Consider the following 13,469-nt stretch of genomic DNA (forward strand, 5'->3'; position numbering starts at 1 on the left):
AAAAATCTGTTACTGCTTCCGCTTTTTCCCCTTCTATTTGCCGTGAAGTGATGAGACCAGATGCCATGATCTTAGTCTTTTGAATGTTGAGTTTCAAGCCAGCTTTTTCACTCTCCTCTTTCACCTTCACCAAGAGGCCCTTTAGTTCCTCTTCAGTTTCTTCCAGTAGAGTGGTATCATCTGAATATCCGAAGTTGTTGATATTTCTTGTGGCAATCTTGATTCCAGCTTGAGCTTCATCCAGCCCGACATTTCACCTGATGTACTCTTAATAAGCAGGGTGACAATATACAGTCTTGATGTACTCCTTTCCCAATTTCGAACCAGTCCATTGTTCCATGTCTGGTTCTAACTGTTGCTTCTTGATGCCCATACAGGTTTCTCAGGAGACAGGTAAGGTGGTCTGGTACTCCCATCTCTTGAAGAATTTTCCATAGTTTGTTGTGATCCACAGAGTCACAGGCTTTAGCAAGCATAATCAATGAATCAGAGGTAGATATTTTTCTGAAATTCCCTTGCTTTCTCCATGATCCAGTGAATGTTGGCAATTTGATCTCTGGTTCCTCTGCCTCTTCAAAACCCAGCTTGTACATCTGGACGTTCTTATTTCATATACTGCTGAAGCCTACTTGAAAGATTTTGAGTATAATGTTGTTGTTATCATGTGAAATGAGTGCAATTGTATGATAGTCTGAACATTCTTTGACATTGCCCTTCTTTGGGATTGGAATGAAAACTGACCTTTTCCAGTCCTGTGGTCACTGCTGAGTTTTCCAAATTCGCTGACATACTGAGTGCAGCACTTTAACAGCATCATCTTTTAGGATTTTAAACGGCTCAGCTGAAATTCCATCACCTGCACTAGCTTTGTTTGCAGTAATGCTTCCTAAGGCCCACTTGACTTCACACTCCAGGATGTCTGGCTCTAGGTGAATGACCACACCATCATGGTTATCCCGGTCATTAAGACTTTTTTTGTATAGTTCTTCTGTGTATTCTTGCCACCTCTTCTTAATCTCTGCTGCTTCCGTTAGATCCTTACTGTTTCTGTCCTTTCTTGTGCCCATCTTTGTATGAAATGTTCCCTTGGTATCTCAATTTTCTTGACGAGATCTGTAGTCTTTCCCCTTCTATTGTTTTCCTCTCTTTCTTTGCATTGTTCATTGAAGAAGGCCTTCTTATCTCTCCTTGCTGTTCTCTGGAACTCTGCATTCAGTTAGGTGTGTCTTCCCCTTTCTCCCTTGCCTTTTGCTTCTGTTCTTTCCTCAGCTCTTTGTAAAGCCTCCTCAGACAACCGCTGCCTTCTTGCATTTCTTTTTCTTTGGATGGTTTTGGTCACTACCTACTATATAGAGTCTGTAGCTCTGCAGGCACTGTGTCTACCAGATCTAATGCCTTGAATCTATTCATCACTCCACTGTACAATCATAAGGGGTTTGACTTAGGTCATACCTGAATGGTATAGTGGTTTTCACTACTATCTTCAATTTAAGCCTGAATTTTGCAATAAGGAGCTCATGATCTGAGCCACAGTCAGCTCCAGGTCTTGTTCTTGCTAACTGTATAGAATTTCTCCATCTTCAGCTGTAAAGAACACAATCTGATTTCAGTTTTGACCATCTGGTGAGGTCCATGTATAAAGTCATCTTTGAGGTTGTTAGAAAAGGGTGTTTGCTATGACCAGCATGTTCTCTTGACAAAACTAATAGCCTTTGCCCTGCTTCGTTTTGTACTCTAAGGCCAAACTTGCCTGTTATTTTGGGTATTTTTTGTGGACTTCTCTGGTAGCTCAGCTGGTAAAGAATCTGCCTGCAATGCAGGAGACCCCAGTTTGATTCCTGGGTTGGGAAGATCTGCTGGAGAAGGGATAGGCTACCCACTCCAGTATTCTTGGGCTTCCCTGGTGGCTCAGCTGATAAGCATCTGCCTGCAATGCGGAAGACCTGAGTTTGATCCCTGGGTTGGGAAGATCTCCTGAAGAAGGGAAAGACTGCCCACTTCAGTATTCTGGCCTGGAGGATTCCATGGACTGTATAGTCCATAGGGTCACAAAAAGTCGGACACAGCTGACTGACTTTCACTTTTGGATATTTCTTGACTTCCTACATTTGCATTTCAATCCCCTATGATGAAAAGAACATCTTTTTTGTGTGTTAGTTCTAGAAGGTGGTGTAGACCTTCATAGAACCAGTCAACTTCAGATTCTTCGGCATCAGTTGTTGGGGCATAGACTTGGATGACTGTATTGTTGAATGGTTTGCCTTGGAAATGAACCAAGATCATTCCGTCATTTTTGAGGTTGGACTCAAGTACTGCATTTGGAACTCTTCTGTTGACTGTGAGGGCTACTTCACTTCTTCTAAAGGATTCTTGTCCACAGTAGTAGATATAATGATCATCTGAACTTAATTCACCTGTTCGTGAATTTAATTCATTTTAGTTCACTGATCCATTTTGGTTCACTGATCTGTAAGATGTCAATGTTCAGTCTTACTATCTCCAGCTTGACCATGTCCAGTATACCTTGATTCATGGATCTAACATTCCAGGTTCCTATGAAATACCATTCTTTACATCATTGGACTTTACTTTCCCCACCAGACACATCTGCAACTGAGTGACATGTCTGCTTTTGCCCAACCACTTCATTCTCTCTGGAGCTATTAGTAATTGCCCTCTGCTCTTCTCCAGTAGCATATTGGATACCTTCAGACCTGGGCAGGGGGTGGAGGCTCATCTCCTGGTGTCCTATCTTTTTGTCTTTTCATACTGCTTATTGGGTTCCTGCAGCAGGAAGCCTGGGGTGGGTTGCCGTTCCCTCCTCCAGGGCACCATGTTTTGTCACAACTCTTCACTATGTCCCATCTGTCTTGGGTGGCCCTGCACAGCATGGCTTGTAGCTTCATTGAGTTACACAAACCCCTTCACCATGACAAGACTGTGATCCACGAAGGGGATTGCTTATTATTGCATGCATTATTATGTTAATCATGCATTATTATATATAATATATGTTAAGTTATGCTATGCTAAGTCACTTCAGTCATGTCCGACTCTGTGTGACCCCATAGACGGCAGCCCACCAGGCTTCCCCGTCCCTGGGATTCTCCAGGCAAGAACACTGGAGTGGGTTGCCATTTCCTTCTCCAATGCATGAAAGTGAAAAGAGAAAGTGAAGTCGCTCAGTCGTGTTTGACTCTTAGTGACCCCAAGGACTGCAGCCTACCAGGCTCCTCCGTCCATGGGATTTTCCAGGCAAGAGTACTGGAGTGGGGTGCCATTGCCTTCTCTGATGTTAAGTTATATTGTATTGCTATATAAAGGTAGATTTCAATAACATTAAAGCATATGCGATTTAGGGTATGTTAGGCGGTAGTCATTATTTCATTTTGAAAGCATCACCTCAGTGCATGTTCAGTTCAGATCAGTCGCTCAGTCATGTCCGACTCTTTGCGACCCCATGAATCACAGCATGCCAGACCTCCCTGTCCATCACCAACTCCCGGAGTTCACTCAGACTCACGTCCATCAAGTCAGTGATGCCATCCAGCCATCTCATCCTCTGTCATCCCCTTCTCCTCCTGCCCCCAATCCCTCCCAGCATCAGAGTCTTTTCCAATGAGTCAGCTCTTCACATGAGGTGGTCAAAGTACTGGAGTTTCAGCTTTAGCATCATTCCCTCCAAAGAAATCCCAGGGCTGATCTCCTTCAGAATGGACTGGTTGGATCTCCTTGCAGTCCAAGGGACTCTCAAGAGTCTTCTCCAACACCACAGTTCAAAAGCATCAGTTCTTCAGTGCTCAGCCTTCTTCACAGTCCAACTCTCACATCCATACATGACCACAGGAAAAACCATAGCCTTGACTAGACGGACCTTTGTTGGCAAAGCAATGTCTCTGCTTTTGAATATGCTATCTAGGTTGGTCATAACTTTCCTTCCAAGGAGTAAGCGTCTTTTAATTTCATGGCCGCAGTCACCATCTGCAGTGATTTTGGAGTCCCCCAAAATAAAGTCTGACACTGTTTCCACTGTTTCCCCATCTATTTCCCATGAAATGATGGGACCAGATGCCATGATCTTCATTTTCTGAATGTTGAGCTTTAAGCCAACTTTTTCACTCTCCACTTTCATCAAGAGGCTTTTGAGTTCCTCTTCCCTTTCTGCCATGAGGGTGGTGTCATCTGCATATCTGAGGTTATTGATATTTCTCCCGGCAATCTTGATTCCAGCTTGTGTTTCTTCCAGCCCAGGGTTTCTCATGATGTACTCTGCATATAAGTTAAATAAACAGGGTGACAATATACAGCCTTGACGTACTCCTTTTCCTATTTGGAACCAGTCTGTTGTTCCATGTCCAGTTCTAACTGTTGCTTCCTGACCTGCATGCAGATTTCTCAGGAGGCAGGTCAGGTGGTCTGGTATTCCCATCTCTTGAAGAATTTTCCACAGTTTATTGTGATCCACACAGTCAAAGGCTTTGGCATAGTCAGTAAAGCAGAAGTAGATGTTTTTCTGGAACTCTCTTGCTTTTTCCATGATCCAGCGGATGTTGGCAATTTGATCTCTGGTTCCTCTGCCTTTTCTAAAACCAGCTTGAACATCAGGAAGTTCACGGTTCACGTATTGCTGAAGCCTGGCTTGGAGAATTTTGAGCATTACTTTACAAGCGTGTGAGATGAGTGCAATTGTGCGGTAGTTTGAGCATTCTTTGGCATTGCCTTTCTTTGGGATTGGAATGAAAACTGACCTTTTCCACGTTACTGTAAATTAATGAGATGTTTAAATAAATCAGAATTTGTGTATCTAAGTGAATTGCTTAGAAAGAGTTGCTTTTGGATTTGCAAGTCTCTATAGTTAGTCCGATGGCACTGCCATTGTTACAACCCTTTTCAGAACTTCCGTTTTCAGAACTTCCCTTTTAGAGCAAGTTTAATAGTCACACAAGAAAACCAGTTGCATTCTTTTTGTTACATGTCATTGTTAACCTGGTATGGCTTCAGGTGAGCTTTGGCTCTTTCAAAATATCAACTCCCAGTATGTGTAAGCCAAATTATTATGCTTTACACTGAAAACGGATATAGAGCTGTATGTCCATTATATCTCAGTAAAACTGGAAAAAATAATAATTCAGATCAAACATTGTAAATTGTACAGCTGGTTAAAATTAATAAATTCCTTGTTAAACTGTTAAAAAAAAAAATCAAACATACCTTCAAAGAGTGAAAATTTATTACCAGCAAGGCTGTTGAAGAGCATGTTCCTGTCTTTCAGAACATTTCTTAAGAAAGTTATCCAGAAATCCAAATGCATTGTTAAAATAAAATAGTATATTAGGGACATTGAAATCAAAACCACAATGATATACCACTTTATATTCACTAGAATTTCCACAGTCAAAAAGACAGTAATAAGTGTTATTATAAGAGAGAATGTGGAAAAACTAGAGCCTTCCTGTATTCCTGGTGGAATGTAAAATAGTACAATCCACTTAAAAGTTTGTTGGTTTCTTAAAAAGTTAAGCATACCTTTATCATATGACCCAGCAGTTTCAGGCTTAGGTATCTTATTCAAGAGAAATGAAAACATACATCCATACAAAGACTAGTGTGTGAAGGTTCATAGCAGCATTCAAAACAGACAAAAGTAGAAACAACTCAAATCTCCATCAGTTGGTGAATGGACAAACAAAAGGTGTTATATCTATATAATGGAATATTTTATTCCACCATAAAAAGAAATGTTGCTTTGATAATGTGCTACCACATGGGTAAATCTTGAAGACATTACACTACATTGAATTTTACAGTATATTATATTATACCTCAGTAAAGGAGAGGAAAAAAAAGGTATCCAAATCAATTCTGAGCTGACTTGGCATTGTTGAAATAAGTGTATATTCAGTGAGATAAAAAATCCTCTCTTGGATATCTTTAGTTTGTTATAGTTATGAATGATTGCTTTCCCTACGGTGGGCATAGTCCCGGAAGACTCTCAATTGCTAGAGCAACACAGGGCCGCGCATTGTATTATTCTGCTTTTCACAGTGGCGCTGTCAGGTGATCTTCTTTGTGTTACAGATGAGAAAAGCCAAGGTTCCGAGAGCTTAAGTAACCTGTCCCAGGTGTCACAGCCCAGCAGTGCTGGGGTAGTATTTGAACCATGTCTGTGAAAGCCGTCATGTACCTCCTCATCCTTCATTGCCTGTTTTATTGCCTGTCTTAACTTGGCAGAGATTGGTTTTTCATCTGGAGCATCATGATCTGGGTGATACCACCCTCTGGGGGTGTGGTAAGATGATTTCATCTACCCATGAAAGGAAGCTTCGTCCAGATTCATTTACTCCGCTGATGGTTGGAGTCCACCCCATCTTCTGTGTTCTTTAGTTAGTAACTGTTCTTTCTGCATCCAGGGTGTGTTTGTGTCCTGGTTTTGTTGACTTGAAAGAGGCCGACTCAGTGTTTGAACAGCTTTGTCGGGATGTTCCCTGGAAGCAGAGGACCGGCATCAGAGACGGTAAGTGGATATCTTGGGATCACAGTTGTTGGTGTTTGGCCCTCCTTTCCAGATTGTTTTCCAGTCCCCTTGCTTCTTGGCATCGCAGCCAGACGTACACAGATTTTCAAAGCCTAACTGGAACCCTAAGCATGGGCAGGAACTTGCCCAAGGGGACAGGGAAGCGTGTTCCTCACAGAAGACACAGCACGTGGTTCTCAGTGTGTAGCGGAAGGTGGGCCTTCAAGGAGAGGAAGGAAGTTTGGTTTGGCTGGGCTGTGGTTGACATGCTTATCTCCTTTGGTGTTTGATCACTGTTCATTACTTCAGACAGTGCCAGCTTCCCTCTTTCTTCATAGAAGCTTCCAGAACTTGTTTTTTTCTGATTCTGTTTGGCATACATTCTTTTTATCATCTTTTTATTGTCACTCTAGTTTCACTAGAAGTCTCCTTTAGCTCCAGCATTTGTAGTATTCTCCTGAGCTTGTCAAGATTACCTGGCTTGGAGTGGGTACCACACAAGCAACAGTACCTGCTATACCAAAGGTGGTCACTGGGGGGCGTCGGTGCTCTAGCATAGAATCTTTCCTTTTTTTTTCCTGGCACATTGAGTGATTTTAAATTTTCTGTGGAGAAAGAGGCAAAGTATACTGGCATCACTTTTGTAACAGGCATCATAAGGAGAGTCAGCTCTTTCAGGGCAGGCTTTTAATTCCCAGCAGTTTCTATAGCAGGGCTTTCGGTGACAGACTTGGCTTCAACTGCTGGCTCTTTCAAAGTGATTGTTTATTTTAGACAAATGATAGTTAAATAATTTTCTGATTCTTAATTTTTCTGATCAAGAAAATAGAGCTAATAATAATACCTATCTTGCAAGGTTGTGGTGATAATTAAATGAGACAGTGCCTAACAACGTACTTAACAGAATGCTTGGCACATAGTAAGCCTTCAGTGAATGTTAACTGCGTTTATTATTATTGTTATTGTGGTGTGAAGTCAATTGTAGGGAAGAATAGCAAATCTGCGGGTAGCTGCTTCTCTAATTATAAAGTGGACATCAAAAACTTCTGACTAAAATTAACTATGTGCTGCGGTGGGTCAGACCACCTTGTTCTTTATTTGGAATTAAAAGGGCTTAGATAGTGGTGGCACGTGGGTGAACAGGTGGTTTTGTTTCCTGTATGGACGCTCATGCCACAGTCTCCTGCCTACCAGGGTTCAGACTCCATGTCCTGCATCTTAGACCCTCCCTAATGTGAATCCTTCTGTCCTGCGGTGTGACTCCTTCACTCTGGTTTGTGTCACCACTGACACGAATGGGTCACACCCATTCTCACCCCAGAGCTGTACCCGTACTGGTTCTGCCATATACCCTCTCTTGCCATCCTTTTAGCTGTCGCCATGCCACTCCTGAAGTCCCATGCCCTTTATGAAGGTGGAACCTTGGGTCGGAGCCCATCCTGCCTCTTCCTTTGTATTTCTCATAGCTTCTTATCCATTACTAGGCAGGGTGTTGGCACTCGGTAGGTACACCTAAAATAGCATTGAACCCTTTCAAAGGCCCTGTATTTTCTTTCTTAGATGTAACTTACCAGCAACCAAGACTTACAGCATGGTATGGAGAACTTCCTTACACTTATTCAAGAATCACTATGGAACCAAATCCTCACGTATGTTGGAATGTTGTTATTGGTATGGTTTTATAGACGATATACTGTGACTGTAGAGTACTGTGAAATAACAATAAATGACCTTGCAGAGCTGTGCGGTGGATCCTAGTTCAAAAAATCCTCCGAGTTCAAACACTGAGTCTTTGTGCTTATCACCATTGGTGTGCTTTTGATCCACAGGTGAAGTCAGAGGATGAGGAAAAAACTGGAACTAGAGTAAACTAGAGCCAGACGCAAGGATTTCAGAGAAATGAATGGTCTCTTTTCCTGATCTCCCCCTTCCCCAAGCTTTTCCGCCATAGCCCTTGTGTGTCTCTGGTACACATTTGCTCTGGTCCCAAATCCTTACGACTGACCAGTGAAGTCAGAATGTTTCCTTCCATGTCTCAGGCTCTTTTCCCATTTGTGAGAAAAATCTGTTGCTTTTCTTGTTGACTTTGTATTCATTCTGTGGCTGCAGTTCTCATATTTATCATTGCTTTGGCTTGTCTCTTCTGCTTCTTGTGTTTTTAAAAATGTCCATGAAAGACAAAGAGATTCTAATGTATAAATTAAGCTTATCCAGATGATGGAATTAAGATCCAAGAAATAGCTCTCTGTTTAGTCCTTGGAATCTTGCCTTTGGCAAATAATAATATGGTTTTTATGGGGTTTTTTTTTTTTTGAAGGAGACTTTGAAGAAAAGGGAGTTTTTGCTTATGGCCTTGGAATAAAGAGAAATGTGGCACATTTAGAACTTCTAGTAATTTCTTATCATAAACTAGCATTTTACTAAAATGTTCAGGGATAAAATATTGACTGAAGGGAACATGACTTTTTCACATGAAGAGATGGATGGGTGCTCTGGTTTCTAAGGCTGCATTTAGAATGTAACCCAGGGAAGTACTGAGAGACCCTTTATATCTGAAATTGACTTGGAAACATGAGGAGAATTGAGCTAGGCCAGTCCAGCATAAACTGCTGGCTATGTTTCTGTCAGAATTAGTGTATCTTCTTATCAACAGTTATAGCAGAGAAGTTGAGGATTAAATAGCCTGTGGGAAAGAAGTTCTTTCATTCTAGCTAATCTTTCAGAACAGGATTTCTCAACCTTGGTATCACTGACATTTCAAGCACAATAACTATTTGTTGTTAGGTTGTCCTGTGCATTGTAGGATGGTTAGCAGTATCTGTGACGTCTGCCCCCTGGATGCCAGAGGCACCCCCTACCCAGTCAAGGCAACCAAAAATGACTCTGGACATTGCTAAACATCTGTTGGGGTTCCAAATTGACCCTACTTGAGAACCACTGCTTTAGATTAAACATAAGACATGTAAGGTCTGCTGAGATAGAGTGACCACTTATGCTTGGGGACATTTTGACAACTCTTCAAAAGAATTGTTTAAATGACAACCCTTTTCTTATATCGTAAGTAATATGTGTTTATTACTGAGAATTTAGAAACTGCAGATAAATATGAAGAATATTAAAATTTTGGATAGTGCTTCCATCTAATGATTTGGTTCTAGTCTTTTTTTTCTTTTTAATCAAATATATGTAGAGAATTTTACTATAAAAATAAAATCAGTTATTCATATACTTACATTTAATTTTGCTGTATTATTAACATATTCTAGTATAATGTCATATTAGAATTCTTTAATTTGAATTTGACTGGCTCATAACTTTGTATTTATTGCTAATAGATTTAGTTTGTATACCATCTGGAACAAAAGCAAAACAGACGTCCCTTTCTCAGATTTTTTAAGGGAAGATTCCCTAATGTGTGTATATGTGTTGGGGATATTAGTTTAATTTTAAAGTTATTTTTACCTCAAGCTTAGTATTCCATAGCACAGGAGGAGGTTCAGTCATAGGTACTTAAACATCTTTTAGTCTTTTTTTTGGCAGCACTGGCTTTTCATTGCGGCATGCAGGCTCTCTCTAGTTGCAGCACGTGGGGGCTTCTCTGGTTGTGACTTGCAGGCTTCCGTCATTGTGGAGCGTGGGTGGGTGGCTTCTAGAGTGCATGGGGTCAGTAGTTGCTGCTTGCGGGCTCGCTAGTTGCCCTGCGGCATGTAGGATCTTATCCCCCAACCAGGGATCAAATCCATGTTCCCTACACTGGAAGGTGGATTCTTAACCAGTGGACCACTAGGGAAGTCCCTTTTAGTCTTTTTTCCAAGCTAAATCTTATATGAATCCACTGTGTGGAAATAAAAGAGGACCCACACTGTCTGGTATTCCCACCAGCTTGACCTCTCCTCCTTTCTTCTCCTGTGGTCCCAGAGGCGTCTCTGTGGTACCTGGGTCTCTGCAAAACACTGTTTGAAGTCCACCAAATAGGTCCTTGTATTTTCTCATACTCTTTTCCTCAAATGTCTTTTAAGGATAGAATGTCTTCACTGAACAGTGAGATGACGCTGGATTTTAATTTAGACTTTCAGTTCTCCGGGATCTGTATATAGCGTATTGGTTGGAGAGTCTAAATTAATCCCCTAGTTCATTATTCCTTGTTTTCTCCTTTTCTACTTACTTCACCACCAAAAATAACCAAGAAAAAAAAATATATTCACTTAGAAACATAATGCAGACTTGGTGTTAGCTCAGTCCCTAAGCAAGTCAAGGAAGTGCTAATTAGTTTCTCAGTTACATTGCCGAAAAGCTATCATCCTCCTTTACGTTCTTGTGTTTCTTGTTAAGTGTATGATTCTAACATCTGATCTTTATCCCCACGAAGATAAGCTGCTTGTTGTTGTCATTCAGTCATGGCCGATTCTTTGTGACCGCGTGGACTGGAGCATGCTAGGCCTCCCTGTCCCTCACCACCTCCCAGAGTTCACCCAAGTTCATGTCACTGAATCAGTGATTCTGTCCAACCGTCTCATCTTCTGCTGCCCTCTTCTCCTTTTGCCTTCAGTCTTTCCCAGTATCGAGCTTCCCAGGTGGTCCTAGTGGTAAAGAATGGCCTGCCAATGCAGGAGACTTAAGATACACAGGTTCAATCCCTGGGTTGGGAAGATCCCCTAGAGAAGGAAATGGCAACCCACTGTAGTATTCTTGCCTGGAGAATCCCATGGACAGAGGAGCTTGGTGGGCTACAGTTCATGGGGTCACAAAAAGAGTCAGATATGACTTAGGGGCTAAACTGTTATCTATAGCCCTTGAGAAAGAACTAAATATCCTTGACTATGCTTAATGACTACTAATGACTTTCCCCGCATCAGGGTCTTTTCCAGTGAGTCAGCTGTTCACATCAGGTGGCCAAAGTATTGTAGCTTCTGCTTCAGCATTCATCCATCCAATGAGTATTCAGGTTTGATTTCCCTTAGGATTGACTGGTTTGATCTCCTTGCAGTCCAAGGGACTCTCAAGAATCTTCTCCAGCACCACAATTTGAAAGCATCAATTCTTCGGCATTCAGCCTTCCTTATGGTCCAACTTTCACATCCATATATGACTACTGGAGAAATCATAGCTTTAAATATACAGACCTTTGTCAGCAAAGTTAACATGCTGTCTAGGTTTGTCGTAGCCTTCCTTCCAAGAAGCAAGTGTCTTCTAATTTCAAGGCTGCAGTTACCATCTAGTGATTTTGGAGTCCAAGGAGAGAAAATCTGTCACTGCTTCCACTTTTTCTTCTTCTGTTTGCCATGAAGTGATGGGACCAGATGCCATGATCTTAGTTTTCTGAATGTTGAGTTTAAAGCCAGCTTTTTCACTCTCCTCTTTCACTTTCATCAAGAGGCTCTTTAGTTCCTCTACATTTTCTGCCATTAGAGAGTTATCATCTACATATCTGAGGTTGTTGATATTTCTCCCAGCAATCTTGATTCCAGCTTGAGCTTCATCCAGCCCGGCATTTCACATAATGTACTCTGCATATACATTAAATCAACAGTGACAATATACAGCCTTGTCGTACTCCTTTCCCAATTTCAAACCAGTCAGTTGTTCCATGAAAGTGTTACTCCTTGACCCACATACAGGTTAAAGATAGCTTAAAGCCATAAAATAAATAGGAAATACAGCTTAATAACATTATTGTGGAATTTCACTCTTGAACGTAGGTTAGTTTAATAACATTTATTTAATGATCTAAGTTTTGTTTGTTGTTATTGTAGTTTACTTCTTAAAATCCTCTGCCTTAGAGGAGCAGAATAGATATTTTTCCAAAGAAGACATACAAATGGATAATGGTGGTGGTGTTGGTGGTTTAGTTGCTAAGTCGTGTCTGACTCTTGTGATCCCGGAGACTGTAGCCTGCCAGACTTCTCTGTCCATGGGATTCTCCAGGCAAGAATACTGAAGTGGGTTGCCATGTCCTTCTCCAGGGCAAATGGACAATAGGCACGTGATAAGATGCTCAGCATCACTAATTAGGGAAATGCAAGTCCAAACCATAGTAAGATATCATCCCCTCATACCTGCTAGAAAGGCTGCTATCAAAAAGGCAAGAAATAACAAGTGCTGGTGAGGATATGGAGAAAAGAGAGCTTTCATACCCTGTTGATGGGAATTTAATTGGTGCAGCCATTATGGAAATTTCTCAGAAAATTAAAAATAGAGATACCGTATGATCCAGCTATCCCACTTCTGGCTATTTATCCAAAGAATATGCAAACACTAATTTGAAAATATATGTGCACCCCTGTGTTCATCACAGCATTTTTCCTAATAACCAAGATACAGAAACAACCTAAGTGCCCATCAACAGGTGAATGGATAAAGAAGATGTGGGGGGCGTGTGTGTGTCTATATATATGTTGTTGTTCAGTCACTAAATCGTGTCCAACTCTATGCAGCCCCATGGACTGCAGCACGCCAGGCTTCCCTATCCTCCACTGTCTCCCGGAGTTTGTTCAAGTTCATATCCATTGAGTTGGTGATGCTATCTAACCACCTCATCCCCTACTGCCCTCTTCTCCTTTTGCCTTCATTCTTTACCAGCATCAGGGTCTTTTCCAGTGAGTTGGCTCTTCGAATCAGGTGGCCAAATTATTGGAGCTTCAGCTTTAGCATCAGTCATTTCAATGAATATTCAGGGCTGATTTCCTTCAGGATGGACTGGTTTGATCTCCTCACAGTCCAACAGACTTTCCAGAGTCTTCTCTAGCACCACAGTTTGAAAGCATCAGTTCTTTGGTGCTCAACCTTCTTCATGGTCCAGCCATTTAAAAAAAGATGAAATCTTACCTTTTGTGAGACCACGGATGGACCTTGAGGATATTATGTTAAATAAGTCAGGTGGAGAGGGACAGATTCTGTATGATTTTATTTATGTGTGGAATATAAAAAATCAATAATATAAATGAACAAACCAAAC

General features: G+C 41.4%; 1 protein-coding gene across 4 annotated transcripts in view; it reads left to right on the forward strand.

The window, feature by feature from the left end:
- Positions 1–13,469, forward strand: part of ALKBH3 (alkB homolog 3, alpha-ketoglutarate dependent dioxygenase) — a 41,966-nt gene that overhangs the window by 6,334 nt on the left and 22,163 nt on the right. For all 4 annotated transcript variants that reach the window (XM_055549349.1, XM_055549352.1, XM_055549351.1 and 1 more), the window contains 2 exons: positions 6,411–6,514; positions 8,075–8,163. In XM_055549349.1, the coding sequence (XP_055405324.1) occupies positions 6,411–6,514; positions 8,075–8,163 (193 nt within the window). The remainder of the gene's footprint in view (positions 1–6,410; positions 6,515–8,074; positions 8,164–13,469) is intronic.

Source organism: Bubalus kerabau, chromosome 15, assembly GCF_029407905.1.
Source record: "Bubalus kerabau isolate K-KA32 ecotype Philippines breed swamp buffalo chromosome 15, PCC_UOA_SB_1v2, whole genome shotgun sequence".
Lineage (NCBI taxonomy): Eukaryota > Metazoa > Chordata > Mammalia > Artiodactyla > Bovidae > Bubalus > Bubalus kerabau.